Source organism: Punica granatum, chromosome 3 (assembly GCF_007655135.1).
Source record: "Punica granatum isolate Tunisia-2019 chromosome 3, ASM765513v2, whole genome shotgun sequence".
Classification (NCBI taxonomy): Eukaryota; Viridiplantae; Streptophyta; class Magnoliopsida; order Myrtales; family Lythraceae; genus Punica; species Punica granatum.
Window position 1 is genome coordinate 27,821,827 of NC_045129.1, and position 26,762 is coordinate 27,848,588.

At 42.4% G+C, this 26,762-nt stretch overlaps 1 protein-coding gene across 5 annotated transcripts; it reads right to left on the minus strand.

Annotated features, from left to right (window-relative positions):
• Nucleotides 1–21,346: 21,346 nt before the first annotated feature.
• Nucleotides 21,347–26,357, minus strand: LOC116202076. 5 transcript variants are annotated; one of them, XM_031533590.1, is made up of 6 exons: nt 26,157–26,357; nt 25,355–25,440; nt 23,738–24,261; nt 23,428–23,653; nt 22,282–22,605; nt 21,347–22,194 (listed from the first exon to the last, which is right to left on the minus strand). In XM_031533590.1, exons 4-6 carry the CDS (start codon nt 23,515–23,517, stop codon nt 21,568–21,570), a joined length of 1,041 nt encoding a protein of 346 aa, XP_031389450.1. In that variant the 5' UTR covers nt 23,518–23,653; nt 23,738–24,261; nt 25,355–25,440; nt 26,157–26,357; the 3' UTR covers nt 21,347–21,567. The 5 variants fall into 5 exon arrangements, with proteins under 5 accessions (XP_031389450.1, XP_031389449.1, XP_031389453.1 ...); XM_031533593.1 differs by lacking the exon at nt 23,738–24,261 and adding an exon at nt 23,262–23,331 and having other exon boundaries at nt 21,350–22,194; XM_031533591.1 differs by lacking the exon at nt 23,738–24,261 and adding an exon at nt 23,182–23,331 and having other exon boundaries at nt 21,350–22,194.
• Nucleotides 26,358–26,762: the final 405 nt, after the last annotated feature.

Here is a 26,762-nt window from a genome sequence, read left to right on the forward strand (position 1 = left end):
GCTCCCATAACTTTTCTACCTCTTCCCTTGTGAGAACCGCTCCAGTGCTTTCTCCAGAAGGAGCAGCCCGAAGCCAAGCTCCTTTTTTCTGTCAAAAAAAATAATGGATCATTCCGCGCCTCCATCACGAGGACAAAAGCAATGAAATGCCGAGTCGAACCAACAGAGATCATAGCTCCTTTCTAGACTTGTACTCCCCCCAACAGCACAGGGACACGACCCCTCCCCTATCGTTTAGGATGTCGAAACCCATAACCTCTCCCACTGGATGGTGATAGTTAAGATCAATAATAATCCATGAATGTTAACCAAACACGTTATGCGTGACCCGAAGTCTAGAAATGGTATACGATCTCAAGCACTTTGAAAACACGACAAGCCCCCAAGCTCATTAGACAGGGTCAATGGGATCGACCCCTCGAGCTTACCTCAAGGCCCTCTACCTTCTAAGGATCAAAGGCCTCAGGGGATTAAGCCTTAACCCTTGCTCGGGCTCACTGTGAAGGGCCTGACCCTCCGCAGCATGAGGGGCTCTACCCCTCGGGCTTACCTCGAAGCCCTTGACCCTTTATGGTTCGAGGGGCTTGAAGTTCCGAGCCTTAGCCCTCACTCGAGCTCGCCTCGAAGGGCTCGACCCCCCACGGCTTGAGGGACTCTACCCCCGGGCTCACCTCAAGGCCTTCGACCCTTTAAGGTTTCGATGGGCTCGAAGGTCCGAGCCTCAGCCCTTGACCCTCTGACATACGATCCCTGAACATTGACCCCTCTATCGACGACCCTCTAGTCATGCTACCTGGCATCGGTTAAACCTAGGCTTTCTATAGGGCCATGGGTCCAAACGAAGCCCATAACATGCATAAAACGAAAGATGAGTAAAGAAGCTTAGCCCGGTTACTAGATGATGACAAGGGAGAGCTCTGTAAGTCCTCTATAAATACGAAACTCCTTATCAAATTTATGGGATTCTCCATATATACTCTTCCTTCGCACACTCTCTCTACCCTTCCCCACAAATTTGACTTGAGCATCAGAGGGGGCTCTCGGGCAACCACTCGAGAGCTATTGTTGCAGGTACGGGACAGCGGCATTAGTCGAATGGAGCAACTCGAAGATTTTTTCTGCATCATCCTTTTTTTTTTCCTTTTCCCTTCGTGTTACAAGTAGGTTGCAACTAAGCTAAGTTGATAATTGAGTCAATTCTCAGCAAGCTCAAGCTCGGCTTAACTTAAAACGGTTGACTTCGAGCTTGATCACGAGTTTAGCTAATACTATCATTAAACATATTTAAATTGTAGCCTCACTTATATAGTTCAAAAATATTAAGAATTTGATACTCAGTGGACTAATTGTATCTCTTTATTAACAATTAGAATTTTTATTTTATTGTAATAAATCTACGAGTCTCTATTGTAATAAAAAAGAAATTAAGAATTCGAAAATGGAGACTGAGAGAAGGGAGATCCTAGCTATAGAATTAAACAAATAACAAGAATCGAATCTCGATTCTCTTTTGGGACAAGATGCGTCCCCTTTCTCAACCACTGCTGGTGTCTCATTTCATACCCGTGCAGCAGATGAAACCATGTCCCCCTTCCCTTTCTTAACATCTATGCCTTTCCCTATAATCCTTTCTTCTTCGCACCATAACCATCATGCACCTCCATTGTCACCAACAATAAAGAATAATTTTTTCTCAATAATGTATGTGCAAATGAGAGAGAGAGTGTGTGTAATCATGTTATAGAGAGAATGGAGAGATCATGTGATTTTCTAAAGATTTGTTTTGTGAATTGTTACGGATATTGTGAAATTTTCACCGCATCTATTAATGGATAGACCTATCATGATCCCAAAAGAATAATATGTTAAGTGATGGATTACAAACTCTATACAAGTCAAATGATTTTCTTCAATTTGAAATGTGTGAGATTCATTAGAATTTCAACACTCACTCTCTCATAGCAGTGCGATCCTTTACCTACACCTACCAGATACTTTTAGTTAACATCTTTCCTCGATGGCTAACCATGGGACAGGTTTCAACCTTGCACTCGGGGCTGTAGGGGGCTTACATGAGGAACGACTCTTGGACTTTGTGCCTAGCATAGTGTAAGGAGTCCATACAACACTTAAAACTCACTTTGATACCATATCAAACTTTTACAGCTCCTACAAATGGTCAAAGTTTAACCAACATGTCCAAGGGAAAAGTTATCATTTGGATTTTGTATAGACCCAAACACTCCCAGAAGGATTTCATGAGGATTTGCATATCTACTTTTCAACAACACAAAATCCCTGTGCATGAAAATACAAGAGAAAGATACAAAGAGATCATTGACAATAATTATCAGCACTCCGTTTTGGATCACCAGTTCAAACAACAGTATCAACAGCAATTCAGGCCATGACTTGAGCATCAATACAAAAGATAGCTCAACAGAGCAGCAAATTGCTATTCATTCTCAAGTCAACAAAGACAAGCAGATGATTCAAGCACATGACAGAAGAACATACCGAATCATCCAGCGACATACAAAGCAAACAGAGGACCCAGACAGCATTCAAATCAGAGTTTTCAGAATACAACTCGTACAATGCTATTTTCCGCTGGTTCGCTCGACCATAAGAAGATAGTTAATATTGGACTCCAAAAATCCATTGCGATGCCAAACAGATGAAAAGTGTCTTGAAACACATTTTGCAGATCATCTGCTCTATACGGAGCAATTTTCTGAATACGGACAACTTTTCAAGGGAAGTCCAAAAACGCCGGTTCATCTAAGGAAAGTTAATGCCCAATATTAGATACAGTCATACCACGCAATTCTACAGAGCATAAGCATTGCTTCAGATTGCTTCTTGGAAGTCACATAGACTACTCCAATGACTTCCGAGAAGCAGAACAAGCGTATCTTTCATCGGAAATACATAACCGGAGACTGATCTGACCAAATATCGGCGAACGAAATTAGCCATGCATTGCCCTGAAAACTACAACGGACAGACAAAATTGGGCAAATCGAACCGCAGAATCCCTTTTAGTTTCCCGAATGACCTCCGAAGAGCAGAAAAGACCGTTTTCAACGAAAATTCATAACCGGAGATCCCTTTAGCGGAAACTTGAGGCCGAATGGTTGGCCAACCCAGTGCTGCTTATCCCAAGGCTCAATGTGAAATCCTCAGACGAAATTGCACAATCTATCTAGGCCCTCAGAACAGTGCTTTTAGGGTCTCACTCAGATGCACTTTTTCAATCATTCGGGATCTGTTCTCAACGAATAGAGATCGCAGCGATCTCCGGATCATCTAAGCAACTCAGAAAGCATTCTGAGAAATCCAACTGCGGACTTAGGCTCGTTTGAACCGTTTTCGCGCGTACAATGACAATTCGACGTTCGTTTGAGCCACGAAGCTCGAACACCCGATCATTCGAGACCCGAACTTCACCCCGAATTTCCCTCAAGACTCGTGGGGCCCACGGATCAGCCCTAGCCTCTCTCTTTCGCCTTCATGGCCGAATTCTTCAAGGAGGAAGCCAACTTGCGTTTTGTCTTCCTTTTGAAAATATCATTCAATCAACCAAGTTTACACTCCAACTTCCCATCCATCTCCATTAATGCATTTTAACTCTTCTTCATCAATTCCATGGTTCAAATTCATCCTCATCTTCATTAGCAAACCGCCCAAGCCTAATCAAGAGGCTAATTACACTTTGTTTCATTAATCTTGTCATTAAGCTTGCCTATATATTGCATTATGGTCATTAGCGTAATCACACACCTCCATAAACTCTCTCTCTCTAGCATTTCTCACTCAAACAAATGCTCTCAACTCCCTTTAGCTTCAGCCCACCAAAACCAAGCCAAGAGCAAACTGAAAACCAAGTAAAACCCTTAAAACTTAAGTCGGAAATACGATGATCATCATCCCGGCTTAAAGCCAAATTTAACCAAACTTCATATCCCACATGTTTTCAATCCCCTCAGTCCATTTCCAAAGTTAGATTTTTAGTTTGAAACCTCTAAGCCATAGAACCAGCTCAGTACAGAACCGAACTCAATTTGGTCCAATTCAGGTCAGATTTTCCAACTCAGGTTTCTCACCTTTTCGGGTCGGTTTGAGCTGCCAAAACCCATCAACCACCTCCCTACACGAACCTAGGGTGTCTAGGAGTTGAGAGATCCCGGAGAAACCCGTTGGTTTTGATCCCGAATTCCTTGCATATCAAGTCGACCCGAGACTCTTTTCTTCAAACGACTGCCACAGTCACCTCCGGGGGTCTTTTAAGAGTCGGGAGCCATCGACCTTGCATCAAAATTTCATCGGGAGCCACCGTGGTGACGTCCGTCCCGAAAACTGCGTAGTCGGGTCTGTTTCTAGAAGTGCTCTGTTTTCCGTGATCTTTGTAGGGCTATACGGGTCAACCTGACAACTCTGAAATGAAACGACCACTACAGTCAACTTCGGAGGTCTCTTAGGAGTCGAGAGCCACCGACCTTGCAGCAAAATACCATTGGGAGACTCCGGGAGAGCCGTTTCTTTACTGATTGCCAGTCGAGTCTGTTCTGGCCCGGTTGGGTCTGTTTCTGTTTTGCTGACCTGACTTTTCTCTTGATTTCCGAAAAATCTATGCGTTCTCTCCCCTCGAAATCACCGCAGGGACGTTAAGCATAATCTTAGCTTTCCAGAACAGTTGAGCACTCTCCGAGAAGCCACTCGAGCTGTCCGAACCGATCCGTTTTCTCTCAGGTGCCCAGTCAGGTCGAAGAAGTTCCAGTTGGGTCTTTACTGCCATTCGGGTCTGTTCAAGCCAAAACAACCCAAACCCGACCTACAAACGATCCAACCCGACTTCTAACAGTCTCATCCCGTATCCTGGGACTAGGTATAACCATTCCCAATTTAGAAGAGCTAGGACTTTTAAATTTTTGTTGTGTTTATGGAGTTATAAGGGGTTTTATTCATGATTTAATTCCAAAATTTAATTTTTATGCAACTTTCAAGTTATATTATGCATTTTTATCTTAGTAATGCGTGCTAGCATGTCGGGAAATGTTTAAATCGAAGTTGATGAGACCGATTTAAACCCGAACGACCAAAGTAGCTCATGGGTTCCGTTTGAGGAAAGGTAACCATGGTTCCTTTTTGGTTCTTCGGGTTATAACCGGTTTCCTTGCCCCGATTTGAGTTGTTTCCCGAATCTTTATGTTTTCCCGCATCCATGGAGCTGGTGTCGTTTTATCAATCCCATAAATAACGTGTTTGTGCATGTTTGTATGTTTAAATGCGTTTTCTAAACTCATGGTGATACCGGCTTTGTTAAATACGTGTTATTTACCGTGTTTCATGTTTGAGCATGCGAGAAATAGTCAAAATCGGGTTAAACAGACCGCTTGAATCCCGAAACGGGTCAAGGAAACCCACGGCTATTCCCAAGAGGAAAGAGCCGACGGTTCCTCGACCTTATTCGGGTCAAGAACGGTCTCTTTACCTCGATGAAATCCATTTCTCGAATTTTGTGCAAAAATTGCAAATTTCAATATCATTGCAAATCCCGCATTAAAATTCCTTTCAAAATGTCATTTTCCAAACAAAATCCATGAATTCATGTATCGATGACTCTTTTGGAGCCATTTGGGTTCCGAGGGTATTTTGGTCATTTTGACCAAATTATCCTCAACCTTGCTGAATCCGTCTTGGTCGTCATGTCATGAATCGTTTTCATTAAATTAAGCTTTTTGGGTAATCAGACTTCATTCAGTGGATTAATTCATGATCTGTTTGATTGTCTGTAACCCGCACATTTACTGCATTCGGCAATAATTTACAAGTCATAAATCCACAAACGGGTTAATCGGGATGCTCGCATGATTAAACCCACTTCACACTTATAAGTTTGCATGAATTGGCAATTAACTGATAACTCTCGTCGATGAGTTGTCAAATGACGTTAATGTCCTTTTCAAAACTTGTCTATTTCAAAACCCGAAACGCGCAGTTCGATGTAGCACGGACGTTTAGAAGGGACTTATGTGTCTCAACTTGAGTTTTTATCTGATTTCAGGTAACTCAGGTCAGGATAGAGAAGATCTTTCTAGATCACTTCCGGCCAGATCGACCGGTTCTTTGGCTTTTTCGGGGTTCTTACATAACCCTGGACGATTTAAGGAATTGGTCGACATCAGCTACAGGTCAAGGTGGCCCGCACTGTGATGGTTACTTTTTATTAAAACAATTTTCAAATAAATGGCAAAAATCGTCTTTTCACAATTTAGCGACAGCCCTAGGGTTAGCTTGACGGAAACACTACGGTATCAGGATAAGAATAGGCTACCTGTTTAGGTGCAAGTTCATCTGCAAAGCCTTTTCTAATCCACTGATGAATTTCTATCATCCTATTGTAGACTCAGGTAACTAGAATGGTTATCTCTGTCACAAAACATGCAAAATACTGATTAACCTTTTACTCAACCTAACCAAACACTAGATAATGGTTAGGGGAACTTTAGGTTCCAAATGTAGAGTCAAAACACGAGTTTGGCTAATTCAGTGGAATTTCAGTGTCACAATACAAAACAAAATCTAAAAGCAATCCACACACAAAGGACCTGACCTAAGGCATCATGTCTGTCAAGTTCTTGAAATAGAGCCGAATACAAAATGTTTTATACACGTTTGTCTGTTTAACATATGGCATTTGCTTGCAAAATACCCTTAGGTTAATAACTTGTTAATCCACGTAAACTCGGCAATAACAAACAAATTGTCTACAATCTGCATGTTGTTTGTTAATTTTCTACTCTTGTTTGTCCATGCGAGTCGAGCCCGACCCATAGGACGCATTGCACTTAGGGTTCAACGCCCTAACCATTAGTCACGGTGTCCAACGCCCTATTCACTGAGAGAGTATTTGAATTTTAGTTTTCGGTTTTTCCTGAACTCATGACGAGTCAGAGTGGAATAATAACCGAACGCAAATTGACTGAGATTTGATCATTTGTAATTTGTATTTATTGTTTTTTCTGAGAGCATTGTAAGGATTTATTTTGTACATTCATTCTGTAAGAATCTCAGTCAGTGAGCAAACGGTCAGAGAGTCGAATCAATTGAATCGATCCAATACTTGCCCAGACAAAAGTAAACCCAATATCTCGCGGTTCTGGTTCACGCAGGAATTCAACCATCATGGTTTGATGAACTGTAACGTAAGATTGTGAACTGATTCCCCGACATACAGGTCTACTTCTCTCTTGGCTTTTTAACTGACATCATTTGGTTCATCGAATTTTCGGTGTCAAACGTGCAAGCCGAGTGCAGCCTAATTTATGCCGTAAATGAAGTAAAACTTGCAAGCCTAGCAAACCAGAGTACCAAAAGGGCGTGCGGGATATAGGCCTGCACGTAACATGAATCCCCGAACACGGACTTTCCGGTTCCGCACAGACCAATGCCTTAGCAAAACTAGGTGTTTCATACCCCTAGACCCGGGTAACTTACCAGCCCTTGACTTTCGGGTCGTAAAATGGTAAGTGGCGACTCTTTCTCACTCGTGTCCGTCACACTTCCTTGGGAAGGTGGACACTCCCAAGCCACGCGATCCAAAAGCGTGCATGCGGGCCCCGATAAGAGTTCACATTCGGGTCCGTACAATAATAATGGGTGTTTCATTCATGTCCGGAATATTCCCTTAATTAATATTATTTTACTTGAGAAAGAAAATATAGTGCAATGGTATATTCTTGGCTAATAACCTTGAAATTCCCTATTTCCGTCCTTCCTACATTGGCCTCCCTCAAAGTGGGAAGTTACGATTTTATATTTCCTCAAGTAAGTCCATATATATAGATTAGTCCCCGGATTTAATATTGTGACAATGGTTCCTAAAGTGATCGAGCAAGCAATTTTGAACCCCTTTAGAAGACACCTTTAGAACCACAAAGGAGACCATGCGTTCTTGGGATCCGAAATATACTTGAGCAAGAAAGAATAATAATGTGGTCCTAAGCATGTCAACTAAAGTTCAGGAGGGTCAATTGTGAATAATGGGATGGGACCTCAGAATGAGATCCTACATGAACTCAATCTACTTTTCAACACCAAATTCAACTCAAGTGGCCGTCAATTTCATGACGTGCAGCGAATTTAAGGCAATGATATATTTATTTATTTATATATTTATTTTGGATTACAAGCTAGGCCAAAAGGCATATATAGTAGATGATTGAGACAGAAAAACTAAAGGGGCGCAGAAAAATGTCACTGATGATCGATGAGATTCAAACTCTCTGTTCGTTTTGGAACTTTCGAGTTTAAAGACGGTATATTTTGTACAAAACTATTGGATATTCAATCCTACCATAGAAATGTGGGTTTCAGCAAGGTTAAATAGAAACTATTCAACTAGAGAAGTTTTAATACTTCAGTTAGAAATTCTACGCAATATATAAATGCAAAAGAGGCCATAAAAAACCTGCTTACTCAGGTCATCATTAAGATAAAAGCTAGCTTAAGATAATGTGGCCGAGGCTTGTCTTTGTAGTGGACTTTTGGGTTTAGTGCCAAGTGGGCCTGAGAAACCCATAGAGAGTCCAAGAGGGGCAACACTAGGTGCGGCCCAGTCCGCCTGGCATACTAAGATTGCGTTTGGATTGAGAGTTGAGTTGAGTTGAGTTTTGATTTTAATTGGTTTGTAATGATTATATTGTTGAATTATGAGAAAAAGTGTGAAAAAGTAATAAATAATTAAGAAAAAATAATGATTAAGTAATGATTGTGTTGTTGAATTGTGAAAAAGTAATGAATAGTTGAGAGAATTTAATATTAAAAATTGAATTGAATGGTTAAAAAAATTTTAAAAATAAAAAAAGTAATGATTGTGATGTTGAATTGAAGATAAGTGGAGTTGAGCTGAATATTATTGGGAAAACAAACACATTGCTTAGCTTGGTGAGCGAGCGGGAAATATCGGATTTCCCTAATTACTGATTTACGAGATCCATATGATAAACCAAATCTCTCAAATAGGTAACAAGATTTTGTCTATGATTTGTCATAAATATTTAGGTACATTCTACAATTTTCTATGATTTGATAGACCTGGTGGATTGGTTTGGGACATCACCCCGATCTCCCCTTTTGCAATTGGTTCGAACTTGAGGATTTGTCGTCATTAACACTCACGAGGATTGCATGTGGACCAAACCAATCCACCAGGTCTATCAGCACCCAATTTTGGTCCATCGGCTCCAGAGGGGCAAAATTATCAGTTTCCAATTTATCACTTTTTTAAAAAAAAATTTATAATAATAATAATAAATAAATAAATAAGAAAAGAAAAATTTCGGGCAGGGCCGGGCAGCGTTGACCAGTTGCCCGTGACCCGCCAGCCCTAATTAAAAAAAAAAAAGGGTTCGGGCAGGCCGGGCAGCGCTCACCGGCTGCCCGCGATCCCCACCGGCCCAGAACCCCTAAAATCGCGGTTTCCGCGATTTTCTCCAAAATCGGTCGAAATCTTAACGGAAAAGGGGAAGAAATTGCAATTAAATGGACAGAAATACAATTCGAGTGGGGAGGAACAAAGCCCAGTGAGAAAAAACGGGAAATTTGCCCTAGTTTCGAAGAATTTTGAAATCGGTGGAATTCGGGAACCGTCGCCGGAAAATCGAAAAATTCCCCTGATTCCGACTGCTTAAACTCCGGTGAGGCCCAGATCGGCCACGGCGAGGCGTCGGCGGCGTCCAGAACCGTCACCGGCGTCCATTCCGGCCCTCACTGCGGCGTCCAGGGGCGAGAACCGCCACCCACAGCGCCGCTGCCGCCGTTCCAGGCGACCCCGACTGCCCGCCGGCTAACGGGCCTCGGCCCATTTCTCTTTCTTCGCAGGCTCGACCCAACACGCTCCAGTCCGGCCCAGCGCTCTTCCAGGCGGTTTCTCCTTCGGGCGGGCGATCTGATCCGACCCGATCCATCCGACGATTTTTTAAAATTTAATTTAATTTATTTTTACAGAGAAGCCCCTCAACTTTCCGGATTAGGTAAATTCTCGACTTAGTGGCATGATTAGGGCTCCTTTCCTGAATATTATTGCTTGCTTGATGGATATAATGTGAAATGAGTGTTCTTGGGTCGCGTGGGTGATCGGATTTATCCCGAACTCGAATTTACGAACTTTAAGTTTTGTCACATTTCAGTCCAGAGGACGTATTTTATTTTTTTAAGATCTGCCCGAATATCAAAATTATTTTCAATCAAGCCCCGGTCATTTTAATTTTTTTCCAATCAGTCCTTGGATTTTCCAGAATTTTTCCAAGAATCCCAAAGAACTTTCCAAATTGTTTCAGTTTAGTCCCGGGACCATTTTTCACCCTTTTCAGATCTGCCCCGAATTTCAAAAATTCTTTTCAATCAAGTCCCAGTCATTTTACTATTTTCCAATCAGTCCTGGAATTCCCAGAATTTTTCAAGCATCCCAAGGAACTTTCCAAGTTGTTTCAGTTTAGACCTGGGGCCTTTTTTTGTTTTCAGATCAGTCCAGATTTTCAAATTCATTTCAAATAAGTCCTAGGACATTTTCAGTAATTTTTACATAGTCCCCAATTGTTTTAGAATTTTCAAATCAGTCCCCAATTTCTTCAGAATTTTCAAATCAGTCCCTAATTTTTTCAGAATTTTCAAATCAGTCCTTGCTCTTTTAAAATCGTTCAATTCAGTCCCTTGGACATTATCTAAAAATATCAAACCCTTTTCTACTTGGATCACCCACCGACAACGTATGTGCCCCATTTAAATATTTTATTTTTGTAATTATATACAATGTGACCATGTCGGAAATTAGAGTTTATCGGGCGATCAACTAATGGCTATCTTGATGACTCGAAATCCGTAGACTAAAGCATTCGGCAAATTTCTAATTAACCTAAAATTCTACATACGGGATAATCGGGACGTTAAATTTGGCTAAATTAAATCACTCGTCTCTTTAAAATGAATTGTACGAACCGATTAATAATCTATAATCGCGTCGACAGTTCAAGAACTGTTAGTCACTCCCTTTTTAAATTCACAATTTCAAAAGCATTGAAATGCGTGCTACGTGGTCTTGATTTTTTTTATACACACACATATTTTTAGATTCAAGGGGGATGACTATCGGTTCTTGTCCTGTCGTCACTCTAGTATAGGTTTGTGTTTAGAGCGGGTTAAAACATGAGAAAACAAATTAATCACAAACTCGGCTTAATCAAACATGGGCAAATAGTCAAGTAGAGGGTTAGGTTTTGGGTTTTAGGTGAAAATACTCTTAATCTGTAAAAGTCATATTGTCACGATACAGAATAATCTAAAAACAATCCACACATTCGAGACTTGACTATGGACATCACGTCTGTCGGGTCCGTTAAAATAATGCCGAATGCTACATACCCTATCCATCACCTCTTTTGTTTGTTTTAAGGTAGGATTTGTATGCCAAGATACATCGGTTAATAATCAGTTAATTCACGTAAATTCGGCGATAGCAAAACCCCATTGTTTGTTTATTTGAGCTTGCTTGTTACATCTTTTGCACTTGATTGTTATGCGGATCGAGCCCGATCCTTTAGGACTCGATTCACACTGGGTCCAACGCTCATAACTGTCGATCACGGGGTCCAATACCCCCCCATACATCAAGTGCGCATTTAATTTAATTTTCGGTCTTTTCCAAAACTATATGGTGAGCATGAGTGAAATCATGGCCGAATGCGAACCGACCGGGATTTAGTCATTATAGTTTGCCTTTTATTTATTTGAGAGAACAATGTAAGGTTTTATATTATACATATATTCATGTAAAATCCCGGTCGGAGAGTGGACGGTTAGAGTATTTCTTCGAATTTACGGTGTCAAAACGCATAAGATAAGCGGAAATTAATTAAGCAGTAATTAAATTAAAAATGGCAAGCCTAGACAAGCTAGAGTACCGAAAGGGCGTGTGGGATATAGGCCCACACGTAATAGAACCCCCGAATTCGGAATTTTCGGTTCCGTACAGACCATTGCCTTAGCATTTTAGATGTACCCCGTACCCCTAGACCTGGGTAACTTGCCGGCCCTCGACCTTTGAGTCATAAAATGGCAAGTGGCGACTCCTTCTCACGTGCGTCCGTCGCGCGTCCCCGGGAAGGTGGACACTCCCAAGCCACGTTGCATTTAGGCTCGCGCATGCGAGCCCCAACGAGACGAAATTCGGGTGCGCACAGCTTGGCGACTCTGCTGGGGACACTTAGAAGGTTCGGGCTCATTCCCGCTTTCTTTGTTTGCTTGTTTATTTATTGCTTTCCGTAATTTCCCGCTTATCTACTTTACGCACTTTTATTTCTCGCACGCACATTGCATATCATACTAGATTCAGGTACCTACGGGTCGCGTCCCACGACCGATTTTAGGAAACACAGGTTAGATAGGGGGTTTCGAGTAAGGGTACGTCGCACGGTTGGACCGTCGATTAGGCCCCCAAAGATCCCCGCCCGATTTCAAGGAATTGACACCCTTGAGTCGGGAGCCCCCATCCTTACGTAGCACGGTCCCTGTAGTACTAAAACCATGCATTCTGCCGGAGCTCCACGCCATCCTCCAACTCGACTCCAACAACAGTCCTTGGGTAGGCCTACGCGCCAATTTAAATCTTTTCTGTTCTTGAGAGAGATCAACGATATATACTATTCATTAAGCCGTTGGCATTTTATTTTTTTACTTGCATGCATCATCCAATTTCAAAATTATGGTGTCATTTGTATTGACTAGTCTTAAGTCGATTTTCCTTTCATCTTGGTAAGGGATGTCATGCCCGATCTCCTGCCCGCGCATCAACAGAGTCACACCACCGCTCGAGGAGATTACCCGTATATTGAGAGCATTACGCCCAGTCGAAGGCCGTTACATCTCTGCGTTCGTAAGGGATATCCCTTTGCTGGCTACTCGGCAAGTTGATTGGAATTTCCTCGAAGCTGCCATCGCATTCTGGAACCCAAGTCGCGCCGTCTTCGACATACAGGATACTGAGCTCACGCCAACCATCGAGGAGTACCGGACACTCATCGGTCGAACCGCAGTTGTCCACGGCATTGTAGAACCCAACTTCCACACCGCCCGATCAACCCTAGTCTCACGCCTACTCAGGGTTCCTACGACTCGTTTGAATGCTGAACTCGCATACTCCGGCAGCACGGAGATTGCAATCGAGAAACTCCTCTTTTTTATTGAGTCCCGAGCACATAGGGTCCAAGGGGATTTTCTTCGAAAGCATTTATGTCATGCTGTTCTATTGCTAATCTTTGGGACCCTCTTATTTCCTCGCTCGCATAGTCTTATCGATGCGGCCTTGGCCAGCGTTGTCCTCCAAGTGGTCGGAGGGCTTGGTTATGAGGTAGCACTCGTGGCTGAGACCATCCGGTCCCTCAACCGCGTCTTGAGAACATGCGACCGAAGGATAAGAGGATCCCCTATGCTTTTATAAATTTGGCTCCAAAGTCACGCAAACCCTCTGCGTTTGGTGCGCTCGATTATGTATTTTAATGGTCAATTATTTCTCGATTGCTACCCCTCCTGCGTGTGGAAGGACGCAAGGTCTCTGAGTGGATCAAAATTTTTCGTGAAATAGCACCAAGGGGCTTCAAGTGGCGTGCCGCGTGGATGCCACCCGGACCCATGGCCTTTAGGTGTCCTGATTTTTATGGAGTCCCACTCATGAGTCATGCGGGGTCCACCACTTATTTTCTGGTGCGAGTAGTAAGGCAGCTCGGTGGCTTACAGACGGTCCCCGAGGATACGGCGCGAACTAGATTTGAACATACTTGGCGGGAGGATCAGACACCCGCAGATCGCCAAAGTAACGTCGAACAGATCCTGGATGCGTGGCGAACTGTGATTACCGAGCGTCCATACTTCCCCGAGCATCCGACCCTTGATGAGTGGGATTTCCAGGCTACAGAAGAATACATCATTCGCTTCTACAGATGGGGTCCAGCAGGACACGAAGATCTCGTCAACTCTCCGCGAGTCGGAGATGGCGGGTCACCCGGCGTAACTCCCAGTTCGTATATGGTCATCCAAGCCGAGCTCACTCATCTTAGAGCCGAAAAGATCGTCTTCGTCGAGAAGTCGCAGAGAAGGACAAGCAGCTTGTTGATCAGCGCCAACTACAGAGAGAGCTCGCCCAGGCCCGTGCCGAGCTACAGAGGAGCGATCAGGGATTGGCACGAGCAAACGCCGCTTTGGAGAGGTCTAGGAAAAGGGCTCGCGGGGGTCCATATACACCCTAGGATAGACACCCCCGCTAGACCCTCGAACTAGGACTTTCCATGACGATGGTTGCTTGCTCCCCGAGCGCAGTGGAAAATCGACTTAGGACTTCAATTCCAAAACTTGCATTGTACTTTTAACCGTCCTAGTCAATATGAATGACCGCATTAGTATTTTCAAAACTCATGCATCGCATGTATTCTGTTTATTTATTATTTTGCAGCTACCACGCATTCCCACATGACAGGTGAGTCGTGCCAAATTTCGCTAGTAGACAACCTACAGTCTTCACCATTCCTCTATGCCTCCACGTGTTCCAACACGTTTCTTGGCCTGTTCTCTACACCTCCCTCAATGCAACAGAGCGCGTCACTAGACGTCGTGCGAGCACATCACTCCCTGCCCGTGCCGAATTTTCAGCATACGTCCCTCGATGCGCTCGCACGACGCCCACCAGGTCAGTTCGCTTCCCTACACTCTTGCATTGAAATCCTGAACAGTTTATGCTCTTTCATTGTTTTCTTTTCCCATTGCAGGAAATTCCCAACAAGAACACAGCCTGAATACTGAGCGACCACAATTGAGACAACAAACGTCTCTTATCCAGCTCCTTGGGATTTCAACACTAAGTCCCCATCCTTGCTCCACAAAGCAAGACAGCAAGAAAAATCAGAGTCACCGCTTTGCAGTGCCCTGCACTTTTCCTCAGCATTGACCTTTGCTTTTGCATCTCTTGCACTTTCTTATCGAGCACGCATTTACTGCATTGGGCTCGGGCTCTGACCCTGCATCGGGTTCCGACCCCGCATTTACTGCATCGGGTTTTGGCCCCGCATCGGGCTCCGGCCCCGCATTTACTGTATCGGGTTTCGAGCCTGCTTTTGGGTTTTGGCCCGCATCGGGCTTCGGCCCCACTTTTGGGCTTCGGCCCCTCATCGGGCTTCGGCCCCACCTTTGAGCTTCGGCCTCGTATCGGGCCTCGTTCCTGCATTTACTGCTTTCGGGCCCCGGCCCAGCATTTATTGCTTTTGGGCTCCAGCCCAGCATTTACTACATTCAGGTTTTGACACCTCGCATTTACTGCTTTCAGGCTCATCTGAAATCCAAAATCGACTTGGATTCAAATTCATCCAAGCGATACTCCGAGAAGAAAGTCTAATCCTTTCGCTGCAAAGACCGGAAGTGACAGCTCCACAAGCAGAGCATGACCCAACTCTCGATCGCAGGAGATACCACCAAGATCATGCCTTTGATCAAAGAATGGATCTCATCCACCTCTGTTGTGGTCGCCGATTGAATACGGGGGCAACATGCGCAGTCTTCTTTAAGCTCTCTTTTGCTTTAATTTAAATGCATTCCCACAAATGGGCTCTCGACATGAACAAATCCTTCAATGGAGCATTAGGACAGTCTTTGCGACGCCCTATTAGTTCTGTTGGACCTGTTCGACTCGCATGTCCTCATGGGACCCGACTCCTCGAGCCTTCCCTAGGACGACTGCGCATGCTTACCCGCAACTAGGGAAAATATGCTTATGTGACTTTAGTCACGGTCTAACCACTCCAGAGTAGTGATAACTAGATTCCCATAAACAAATGCCACCTACACGTGGCACCCCATGGGTCGCGCACGGGACAAAAAGGGATTTTCCTATGGGACCACCTCATATTTCTTACCACATATTCCCCGCATAATCGCCTAATGCATTGTCTTCTTTGTCATCCTTCACAGGGGCACATTGACCACAGGCGAAAAGCGATGCACGAGTTCACGCTTCCTTGAGAACTGGTCTCGGACCCTTTCCTTATACTTTGACGAGGGAGGTGTCCGACGATGAGGTACCCCCCTATGAAGTCGAAAACAAGGACAATCGAGCGAATCACTCATCATTGATGCAACCATCTTCCTCGAACATCCCGTGGCTTCAACAGCGTGCACCCTCCAAGAGGCACGCGCTGGAAAGAACAACAAGAGATGATCGAAGACATCACACCAGACGCCTACCACGGGCCACTTCAACAAATGAAGACCGGGGCATCCCCGTTCAACATTCGCGCCGAGACAACCTCAGTTCCCTATTCCACATGGGGCAATTTGACATTTTCTTTTCCTAGATAACAAGGGAAATTCACATGTAATGCTTGCAAGGGCAAATGACACGGAGTTTGACTTCCGAGTGCACGAGAGTCAAACTTCCAAGAGAGTCGGTCCTCACAAAATAGGGCTAGTAACACACAATAAGTCTCCACGAGGCGAAGCACACCAAAGCATACTCGGCGATGCAAAATCGTGGAGTTTCAAACAAAGACATGGGGGCACAAAACAAACCCCAACTGCAAGGAAAAAAACAAAGCAAAAAGAAACGGGAAAAACCCCCCAATGAAGAGAGAGAGAAAAGACGCGGAAAAAGCCTGCCAATGAACAAAACAAGGCACCACCGAGATTTAAAACTCCGGCGTCGCCAATCTTGAAAAATCAACAAACCCCGACAAAAGGGGAGCAGCAGACACAACTCCTCGACGGAGATAGAAAACAATGCACTCGGAGGTTGAATCCTTCGAAACCTTCACCCTTGCAAACTCGAGAGATAAAAGAATCGAGCCCGCTAAGTCGAAAACCCCTTTTGGGGCGACCTAGGTAAAAGTTAGGGTAAAAGAGAGGCAGGATCGGAAACCTATTGTGGCGGTCGTGGCAAAATGAGAGCTCTTCCCCTTTAGGTTGAGAGGTGCGGTCCCGAGGTGGGTGACCATAGCAAAATGAGAGCAAAATGAGAGATAGATAAAATTAACCCCCTAGTCTCTCACACATCGTGTGGACTAGGGATCCTCAACGGAAGTGGCCAGATTATCTACTCCAACATGATCCTCGATCAGCCCTCCAACAGAGCTCAACCGTCTAGCGTGGATTCCTCCTCAAGCACAGTTAGCAAACCGAGCATGCTATCCAAGCAGTTTGATACAGCCTACCCAACAGAAGAACAGAGGAAAAATGGTACATCTCGCTACAGGCGTGAACTCATGTATCCTTTTAGTCTGGGGCAACGCGTTCCCCCCAAGCTTTCTGTTTTCTGTTTGTCTTTGCATAACTCCAGAATGGGTCACAGCCACCCTTCAACAGGCTACCACAAAGCCGAAAATCCCAGACATTCCTTTCTGAGGTCTAGTCATAGCATTTTGGAAATGGTCAGACCAAGTCTGATCAAATCTAGGCAAAAAAATCCCCACGGTGCCTTGACGAGAAGGGTCCTAAGCCGACGGGCGCATCGAATAATCGATAGAGCCGCTAAGGCATCATTGAGAATGTCTCGATATGCTCGTTCATGGCTAACAGCAGCCTTGGAGGCCTCACATTGAGGCCTTCGAAAATGGGATCTCATTCACATCGCCAAAGCAAAAACTCTCTACGGGTCGTCCAAGCGACCCGAAATTGAAGATCATGCGTCGCGAACACATTCTTTTACCTGTGCTTATAAATTGCTAGTAATCCCATGACTTACTACTGATGTCAGGATCACAGGTACAACAAACGCCGGAACTACGGCGGACTCTGATTCCCCATCCCTCGGGGTACGTGGGCACTTCGTCTAGAACTCGAGTTCTTCATCGCAAGACCGGGGCGTCCCCATCAAACTACAATCGCCCCTGCAACAGAGTCGGCATCCGGCAGAGCAACGAGCAACCGCCCTAATGGTGAGGTTGGCTTCTGGCAGATCAGACGCACAACTGCCCGAGGGGCAAAGCGGGCCTCCAGCAAAGTACAACCACCCCGGCGGCAATGCAAGCCACGCCTACTACTACACCATCCCAACAAAACCATGACCCAATGCCAAGCGCCCCTCTTCGGCGCCCCGCGCCATTCCCTAACACTAGTCGTTGCTTCTACATTCCCTGCATTTTCGCATCATGCCCACCTTTACTGCTTTCTGGACTTCGTGTCCATCTTTACTGCTTTTCGGACTCTGTGTCCAGGACTTCGTGTCCATCTTTACTGCTTTTCGGATTTCGCGTCCAAGACTCCGTGTCCATCTTTACTGCTTTTCGGACTTCGCGTCCAGGACTCTGTGTCAATCTTTATTGCTTTTCGGACTTCGTGTCCATCTTTACTGCTTTTCGGACTTTGCGTCCAGGACTCCGTGTCCATCTTTACTGCATTTCGGACTTCGTGTCCTCATTTACTGCTTTCCGGACTTCGTGTCCGCATTCACTGCATTCCGGACTTCGTGTCCGCATTTACTACTTTTCGGACTTCGTGTCCGCACTTACTGCATTCTGGACTTCGTGCCCGCATTCACTGCATTCCGGACTTCGTGTCCGCATCTACTGCATTCCGGACTTCGTGTCCGCATTCACTGCATTCCGGACTTCGTGTCCGCATTCACTGCATTCCGGACTTCGTGTCCGCATCTACTGCATTCCGGACTTCGTGTCCGTATTCACTGCATTCCGGACTTCGTGTCCGCATCTACTGCATTTCGGACTTCGTGTCCGCATCTATTGCTTTTCGGACTTCGTGCCCTCATTTACTGCTTTCCAGACTTCGTGTCTGCATTCAATGCATTCCGAACTTCGTGTCCGCATCTACTGCATTTCGGACTTCGTGTCCACATTCACTGTTCTTCGGACTTCGTGTCCTCATTTACTGCTTTCCGGACTTTGTGTCCGCATTCATTGTATTTCGGACTTCATATCCGCATCTATTGCTTTTCGGACTTCGTTTCATTATTTACTGCTTTCCAGACTTCGTGTCTGCATTCACTGCATTCCGGACTTCATGTCCGCATCTACTGCATTTCGGACTTCGTGTCCGCATTCACTGTTCTTCGGACTTCGTGTCTTCATTTACTGCTCTTCGGACTTCGTGTTTGCATTCACTGCATTCCGGACTTCGTGTCCGCATCTATTGCATTTCGGACTTCGTGTCCACATTCATTGTTCTTCGGACTTCGTGTCCGCATCTACTGTATTTCGGACTTCGTGTCCTCATTTATTGCTTTCCGGACTTCGTGTCCGCACCTACTGCATTTCGGACTTCGTGTCCTCATTTACTGATTTCCGGATTTCGTGTCCTCATTTACTGATTTTCGGACTTCGTGTCCGCATTCACTGCATTCCGGACTTCGTGTCCGCATTTACTGCTTTCTGGACTTCGTGTCCGCACTTACTGTTTTTCGGACTTCGTGTCCGCACTTACTGCATTTTGGACTTCCTGTCCGCATTCATTGTTTTTCGGACTTCGTGTCCTCATTTATTGCTTTCTGGACTTCGTGTCGGCATCTACATTTCGGACCTCGTGTCCACATTTATGGCTTTCCGGACTTCGTGTCCGCATATACTGCTTTCCGGACTTCGTGTCCCCATTTACAACTTTTCGGACTTCGTGTCCTCATTTGCTTCTTCCCGGACTTCGTGTCCGTATCTACTGCATTTCGGACTTCGTGTCCTCATTTACTGCTTTCCGGATTTCGTGTCCGCATCTGCATTTCGGACCTCGTGTCCGCATTTACGGCTTTCCGGACTTCGTGTCCGCATAAACTGCTTTTCGGACTTTGTGTCTGCATTTGCTTCTTCCTGGACTTCGTGTCCTCATTTGCTTCTTCCCGGACTTCGTGTCCGTATCTACTGCATTTCGGACTTCGTGTCCTCATTTATTGCATTCCGAACATGAACTGCTTTCCGGACTTTGTGTCCGCTTTTACTATTTTTGGACTTCGTGTCCCCACATACTACACTCCGGACTTTGTGTCCGTGTCCACTACATTTTGGAATTCGTGTCCTCATCTACCACTTTCGGACTTCGTGTCATCGTTTACCGCTTTCAGGACTTCGGGCATGTTTGGTTCGCAGTATCAGAATAGACAGGGAATAGAATAGAAAGTCTGATGAAATTTTTGTGTTTGGTTGGAGGGAATAGGATGACAGAGATTTAAAATTCTGATGTTTGGTTGGATTGAATGAGGAATGGAAAAGAATAGAAATATGGTGAAATGACAAGAATGCCCTTGATGCTAAATTTAATGGGTTTTATAAGATAAATAAATAACTTTAATGGTAATATTTTTTTAATTAAAAACATTTTAAATAATTCTAAAGTAAAATATTTTAAAATTTAATTAATTTTAAAACATTTTTTGTAATTAATGTTTAATTAAATAATTATGCTTATTTAATACTTTTATTAAGAAAAAAATTAAAAAAATTAAAAAATTAAAATATTTTAAAATTTAATTAATTTTAAAACATTTTTTTTAATTAATGTTTAATTAAATAATTATGCATATTAAATACTTTTATTAAGAAAAAATTTTAAAAATTATTTCATTAAAAATTTTTAAAATTTAATTGATTTTAAAACATATTTGGTAATTAATGTTTAATTAAATAATTATGCATAATAAATACGTTTATTAAGAAAAAATTTAAAAATTAATTAATAAAAAAATTTTAAAATTTAATTAATTTGAAAACATTTTTTGTAATTAATGTTTAATTAAATAATTATGCATAATAAATACGTTTATTAAGAAAAAATTTTAAAAATTAATTAATAAAAAATTTTTAAAATTTAATTAATTTTAAAACATTTTTTGTAATTAACGTTTAATTAAATAATTATGCATATTAAATACTTTTATTAAGTATTTAATATTAAAAATTAATTAATTAAAAATTTTAAATTTTTTTTGTAATTAATGTTTAATTAAATAATTATGCATATTAAATACTTTTATTAAGGAAAATATTTTAAAAATTAATTAATTTTAAAAATGAATTTTGTTGTTATATGAATTTTGTTGGTAGTGACACTACTACATTTACATTTCAAATAATCACTGTTTGGCAGTTTTGCAGTTATTAAAGGATAGGCCCACGTGCAAAGTGCCATTTTCCCTTTATTTAATCGTAAGAATTACAATTGCATTCGTATTGTGAATCATCAAAAACCATTCTGCAACAATTTGATGATCGCCTGTGCGACTGCCCCCAAATTCGTGACTAGCTTATTCCCAAATTCGTGACTAGCTTATTCCCAACATATTGCGTAATTAAATGATCAAGGCAAAATGTAATAACAACAAACATAAGGAATGTTACACATTTCTTGATACAACATTCATCCGAAAACACAAGCTACTACTTTCAAACTGAATAATTGAAGTCCAAACTACTGAAAGTCCAAACACAAATACAAATTTGCAATAATAGAAGTCCAAACTACTGAAAGGTCCCAGAAATACTATTTTCAAACTACTACTTCAACATTAGCACAACCTGCTTTTTCATCATATCAGCAAGGTCCCAAAAAGCTTTGACGAAGAAATATACCTAGTTGTCCCGCTTCAGTGATTTGCAATGAAATCCTGAACCATTTCCAAGCTGTGTTCTGGTTCAGTACAAAAAAAAACAGGATATAATTCGGATGCATTCCGAACTTTTGAATTGCCATGCGAACTTGTGCTGAAGTAAGGCCCTCCACACTACGAAGAGCTCCCGGAAGTTCAAGGAACTTCTCTTGAAGGACGTCCGAGTGGACACTCTTCGAGAGCATAATGCAAGCCTCTTTCATGTCGGAGGCCATTGTATTCACATCATGAGAAATTGTGGAGAAATCAGCTTCACTCTTTTTCCTTTTTTTACCTGCAGAAGCACTTCCCGTTGCATCTGTAGGTGGCTGATGAGCACGGGAAACATCTCCTGATGTAGGGGTATTTGCATTGCCAGATTCATTTGGATTTGAATGATTCGCATCCGCTTCTTCGGCTGTTGCAGTCAAATCTTCAATATCAAGCTCTTGTAGAATATCTTTAACAGATTGAACATCTTTTCCAGTAGCTCGATCCTTTGCATATATCATAGATAATTCTTCGAAATGAGGAAAACTTCTCTGTCTAAATGGAGCGGCTTCTTTGTGACTCTAAAAACATAAAGAATAGAGTGTTAGTAACATAACATATAAACATAACAATATGATATCGAAATACATAGATAAAGTATTTATTACCGCAACATAAGCCTCCCAAACATCGTCTTCCGCTGTGACCATCTTCCGTGTTGAATCCCATCCAAAGCCAGATGTGTTAAGCATCATATCATACACGATAGCCCATTCCCTCTTCAGTGTCTTCAGTCGAGATTCAATGTGAGGCCTCGCCTTGATACCGCTATTCGGGAGCTTTTCGAATAGCATTTTCTCAAGTTCTGGCAAGTAGCCAGACTTAAACCCTGTGTCGGCATTATGACTGCCCATATTCCGTAAGTCAATCATGCAAGATATGAGCGCTGCATCCTCAGCCATAATCCATTTCCTTTTGCTACTCTTACTCATCTGGGAAGTAACAGAAGCAGAACTGCCTTACATTTTCAATACTAAGAACACATTCATGATATAAATAATTATTTTGCATAATAAATAGCAATAAGGAGCTGTAGTTAATTGAATATATGCAATGGAAAGAGTTTCGGAAAATCAAACGCATATGCATTGAAATAGATTCAACATATTGTCTTCAGAAAGCAATGACAGTACAACATACAATCCCAAACAAATGAAAAAATAACCCCTCAAAGTTTACATTACAACTCCCAATCACAACATATAACTATGTAGTGGATGAGTTCCACTCGGTAAACATATCAGTTGCCAACTGTTTCCTCCAATTACTCCAAACATTTGATGTTTGAATCTTAGAAATAAGATCAACATCCTCATTAGAGTTGTCATCAACCGTTTCATTCAGTTGGTCTTCCATAGGATCAAAAGCCATTTCTTTCCTAATGAAATTATGCAGTAGACAACAAGCAATTATTATTCTATTGTGCACCCTAACAGGATAAAATGAAGGACTTCTAAGAATGGCCCATCGAATCTTAAGTAAGCCGAAACACCGTTCAATGACATTACGAGCAGATGCATGTCTCAAATTGAAAAGCTCCTCATCATTTCTCGATCGATGTCCTTGACGCCATTCATTGAGGTGATACCTTTGACCTCTAAAGGGAGCCAAAAATCCCTCACAATTTGTATAACCAGCATCAACGAGATAATAACAACCTATATTCAAAAAGATAGACAAAAGACCTATATTACTTTATATGTTATTAAGCTTACCTTTTAATATTATGAATGCTAAAAAATTATTATACTCACCAGTTGGCACCCTAAGTCCATGTTCCCTAGAAAGAGCATCTCGTAATACTCTCCCATCAGCTGCAGAACCCTCCCATCCAGGAAGAACATATGCGAATTGCATATCTGGTGTACAAACTCCTAACACATTGGTTGCTATATCACCTTTCCGAGTTTTGTATCTAGGTCTATCAACCTCGGGCACTCTGATTTTGATATACGTCCCATCTAGAGCACCTAAACAATTCTACATTAAACCAAAATGTAACATTAGCACCATATTAGCTCTCTAGCACCCTAAATAGACTAAATTTGGCATTTGTTTGGGTACCTTAAACCACTTCCAACGTTGGTCCTCTGAGTTAGCAACTATTGGTTGGGGTTTCTTATATAAATGAGCTTGTAGATGCAAAGTTACTTTGAGAACATTGTGGAAATATCGGCTTACGGTTTCACCCGATCTACCAAACTGGTGTTTAATGACTCGATTCTTGAAATGATGAGCCAAAACATATAAAAACATTGCCACTTGTTCATCAACATGCATATTTTTTGTATTTTTCAGACCCCCAATTTCTTTAAGCATATGACACAACTTAAAAAAAGCATTCATATCCATCCTTAGTTGTTCAGTACAAGTCACACCATCCGCATATACAAGCCTCCTAATATAATCCCTACTGCCATAATAGTTTAACTCGTACGACCTAATGCTTGGCTTAGGACCATATAGAGCAGCTAATTCTAACAATATTCCCATCAGACTCCTAAATATAGTACACATTTGAATAAAGAAAGTTATAGCAACGACTTTCCTCTTCTTGCTCTTACTCTGCAGACTCAACTGATCCATAACTGCAAAATTTATTCAAAATATATTATAAGAATGGATCTCATAGGTGCGTTTGATTATGTCAAAATTATAGGACCCATCACATAAACGTACCACCTATCTTAGCAAATTGACTCCTCAGAAGTTCAATGCAAAATGCAAGCGGCACTACTATACCAAAGTTTAGCTTAGGAAGATCCATCAACCCATCTACGACACTTTCTCCCAACATAAGAATAGCTTCTCCTGATATAAACAATAGTTTCTATATTTTCAACCAAACAAAGGCACTTGATTAAGCTGAGACTGAATTTGATCATTAATAACCTCTTTGGCTCAATTTGAACCATGGAGCATCTCAACCTAGATGTCAGGTATTCAGGTTACTTTATTTTTCTAACAATAAAGATGAGAAATTTCATTGATCAACCAAAATGCAGGAAAAAGAATCAGCCCATAAATATGCACAATACAACAGGAGAATCTTGTGAGCATTAAAGTGAGTCAATCATATCTAGAAAGGTACAGAATCCCCAACTGTGTGTTTCCTTTTAACCAACTGGATATTAAGTCTAAAATTTACTGTGATATCAGCTTGATTTTCTCACACTAAGCGACAAAGGAGAGCAGTACAAGATTCATTCTTTTCACATTGCATGATACAGTTCTCTGAGAAGAAAAGGAATAACCAAACAACCAATAAGGCAACCAGGTCATTGTAGCTGTAAAAAACCAAGAAGCAAGAATAATGCGTTTTGAAATTCGAAAAGATAAGTTTGATTAATCAACTTGCACTTTCACATATGCTTTGACAATCTTTAGCAGATAATATTCAGGCAAAAGCATATGCTTTGGCAATCTTTAAACAAAGCCGAGAAATTGTTCATCATTTGGTCAGCTTATTCATGAAGTTCCTTTTCCTTTTCCCCGGAACAATGCCTTAAAGCAAAACGTGGATTGACACGATCCTAAGAACATGAGGAGCAACCGAGCTTGAACTATAGACATATTCTTGAGTTCTAGTAGTACTGTATTTAGATCTAAAAGCACAGCGGAAATTAAAAGTTTGCCGTGGCAATTACTTCGGCTTTAACGAGTGAGGAGGAGAGCACATACCTTCGGGTCCTTAAAAGAGCAGTGGAGTACGCTCCTTTTCCTCGTGCAAGAGGACAATGCGAAGCCACTATTTTTAACAATGGGACCTACCCAACAAAAACTTTCATTAGTTTGCATCAATAGAAAAACATTGACCGCAGTCAGGAATCCATAATATTCGCAGCAGATATTCGCAGCAAATAATATTCGAGGGCACGTATGTGAGAACTCCCGAGTACAGTCCAACTCCTCACAATCTCAATAAAGAAAACAGCATTATCAACAATAAAAGAAGCCACTTCCCATGTAAACAGTGACAAACATTCACATGGTGCTGCTGGTGGTGATAAGGACTGGTGTATTGTCCATGGCATGCACTTAATGGAAATAAAAGCAAGAAGCTGACATATATCTAACGGACACCTGAATAAATACCCATATACAGCCTCACCTATTTCCCAAGACAACTCCACGTTCGTATCGATTCTTCAGAGGTCTAAGAATTTTGCCAAAAATTTCATATCTCATGCTAAAGTAATATATCCAGTCAATACACATTTGACTCTTTCAGTGTCGAGCAAATTCAAAGGTGAAATCACAGGGATGGCATACATTTCTTGAGACATATTTCGACAAACAAACATTGAAATTGTGGGGGAGAATTCGCAAACCCTAACCTCAAAATCACTTCCCGGAACTTGAAATTGAAAACCCTAACTTGATAATCGTCTACCCTAGAATCAAAATTGAAAGCTTTGACTTGATAAGCAGCGGCAGAAGGCAAATTACAATGGATTCGTGGGGTAGAAACCGAGCGCATTACCTCGGTAGAGAGCGGGAGTTCAGGTGCTTCAAGCGGGGAAGTGAGTGACAAGCAAACTTCAACTCACGGACTGGAGTCTCCGACTGGAATGGCGTCGTCGAGGCATCGAGCTTTGATGGAGGAGGCGCTGAAGTCGCGGAGTTCTTTCGAGATTTCCAGAAAGGATGTGCTATCGTCGAGCTTTCAGGTTTGGGGAGGATCGGATTGAGAAGATAAAACGATGGCAGCTTTTGTAATTAATGAACAATTGCGAGGGCATTTTAGTCTTTTCACAGTTAATTCCGGATGCTCCTTAGCTAATCCGGATCTCCACCTGAGGCTCCCTCAATCCGGATCTAAGCCGGATTGGTAGCACTATCCGGAATACCTATTCCGCATGACATGCGAACCAAACGTCAGATTTCGGATTCCGTACGGATTAGGTAATCCATTCCTTATCATTTCCTACAACCAAACATGCCCTTCGTGTTCACACCTACTTCGTTTCGAGCTTCATATCCACATTTATTACGTTTCAGATTTCGTGCTCGCATTTACTGCATTTTGGACTTCGTGTCCACTTTTACTGGTTTTCGGACTTCGTGTCCATATCGCTTTCCGGACTTC